Below are 1,898 nucleotides of genomic sequence, written 5' to 3'. Positions count from 1 at the left end.
GAGTAAACGTATTGTGCCTTTTACAAGTTTCAGAATAATTACCGTTGATATAATTGTCTTTGTTAAGAATAATTCACCCATAAAAATGGATAAGTTTCTTAAAAAGAAGCGTGACACTGATGAATGTAACCCTGAAAGTGAGCAAACCTCAAATGTGGAAAGTTGTTCTAGTAAGAAAGCAAAACTGCGACCGACTCGTAAATACGATGAGAGTTATTTAAGCTTTGGTTTTTCTTGGACCGGAAATGTTGATAATCCGCAGCCAGTATTTAGGGAGCATTGATTCATTTGACATTTTTATTCCACAAACTAAACAAGTTTACAGTGTTTACTTTTAAAATGTTTACCCATTTACAAGAGAAACCCACAAGTTATTTTAAGAGAATATCCGAACAGCAAGGAAAAGCAGCTGATTCTTTTAAAAGTTTAATGACTGTTTCTGATAAAGCTCAAATTGCTTCTTACCAAGTCTCAGAACTGATCACACAAAATATGAAAGCTCATACTTTGGGTAAGTCACTTATTTTGCCTGCTTGCCAAAAGATTGTCAGTACGATGTTAGGAAATGAAGCAGCTATGAAAATAAGCAAGATACCTCTGTCCAATGATACTGTTAACAGGCGTATTTTGGAAATATCTTCTGATATTGAGAAAAATGTATGTTGTAATAAACTCCAGTGTTCTGATGTTGCACTGCAAGTTGACGAGTCAACTGACATTACCAACAAGGCGCAACTCATAGCATTCATTAGTTTCATTAACGAAAATCAAATAACAAATCAGTTTCTTTTTTGCAAAGAATTAAGTCTGACAATAAAAGGTGAGGACGTTATTAACATCCTGAATAACTACCTTGATAAATGGCAGTTATCGTGTAAATCGAGTGTAGGCATTTGCACAGATGGAGCTCCTTCTATGATAGGCTGCAACAAGGATCTTGTATCTTTTATAAAGGAACAAAATGAGAATGTTATTATAACTCACTGCTTCCTTCTTAGAGAGGCCTTGATGTCAAGAACATTAGGAGAGGATTTAAGAGAGGTCTTAGATCAAGTTGTTCAAATGGTGAACTTTATTAAAACAAGACCAGTTAAATCATACCTATTTGAACAGATTTGCACCAATATGGAGTCTCAACACAGACGGCTATTTTTACACACCGATGTGAGGTGGCTGTCAAGAGGCAAAGTACTTACTCGTGTACATGAGTTACTACAAGAACTTATCACATTTTTTGAAGCAATGAAACAATCTCATTTTTGTAACCTCCTTCAATGTGAATTTTGGATAACAAAGTTACAATATTTGGCATCTATTTTTCAGTATCTCAATATTTTGAACTCTAGCATGCAAGGGAAAGAGGAAAATATCCTCATATCCACTGACAAAATAAAAGCATTTCAGAGAAAGCTACAGATTTGGAAAAGAACAGCGATGGAAGGCAGTCTCGAAATGTTTCCATTGGTAAGTAATAATTGCAAAACTGAAATTCTGCCAATGATAGTTGAACATTTATCAACTTTAGAAAAAATTTGAGTTATTATTTTCCATCAATTAACACTGTGCAATATGACTGTATTAGAAACCCTTTTGTAGAAACTGCAATAGATTCTAGCTTAATGCTAACAGAAAAAGAAGAACTGGCAGCTGTGTCTACTGATCGTGGATTGATGATTAAATACAAAGAATTGTCTCTTGAAGCTTTTTGGATTTCTATCAAAGAAGAACATGTGTCAATATCTAAAAAAGCGCTGGCCATTTTATTGCAATTTTCCACCTCATATTTATGTGAACTGGGATTTTAAACCTTTGCCACAATTAAGTGTAAAAAGAGAGGAACTCTTCAATGTATTGATGAGGAAATGAGAGTTTGTCTCTCAAACATAAGACCAAACATT

General features: G+C 34.2%; 1 protein-coding gene across 1 annotated transcript; it reads left to right on the top strand.

Annotated features, from left to right (window-relative positions):
* Positions 1-339: 339 nt before the first annotated feature.
* Positions 340-1,536, top strand: LOC106468036 (zinc finger BED domain-containing protein 5-like). The gene has a single exon (XM_013928437.1). The coding sequence runs from the start codon at positions 340-342 to the stop codon at positions 1,534-1,536; it is 1,197 nt and encodes a 398-aa protein (XP_013783891.1).
* The last annotated feature ends 362 nt before the right edge of the window (positions 1,537-1,898 follow it).

The sequence above is a fragment of the Limulus polyphemus genome, unplaced genomic scaffold (genome assembly GCF_000517525.1).
Source record: "Limulus polyphemus unplaced genomic scaffold, Limulus_polyphemus-2.1.2 Scaffold85, whole genome shotgun sequence".
Lineage (NCBI taxonomy): Eukaryota > Metazoa > Arthropoda > Merostomata > Xiphosura > Limulidae > Limulus > Limulus polyphemus.
Note: the sequence above shows the minus strand (reverse complement) of the source record. Positions and strands in the feature narration are given on the sequence as shown.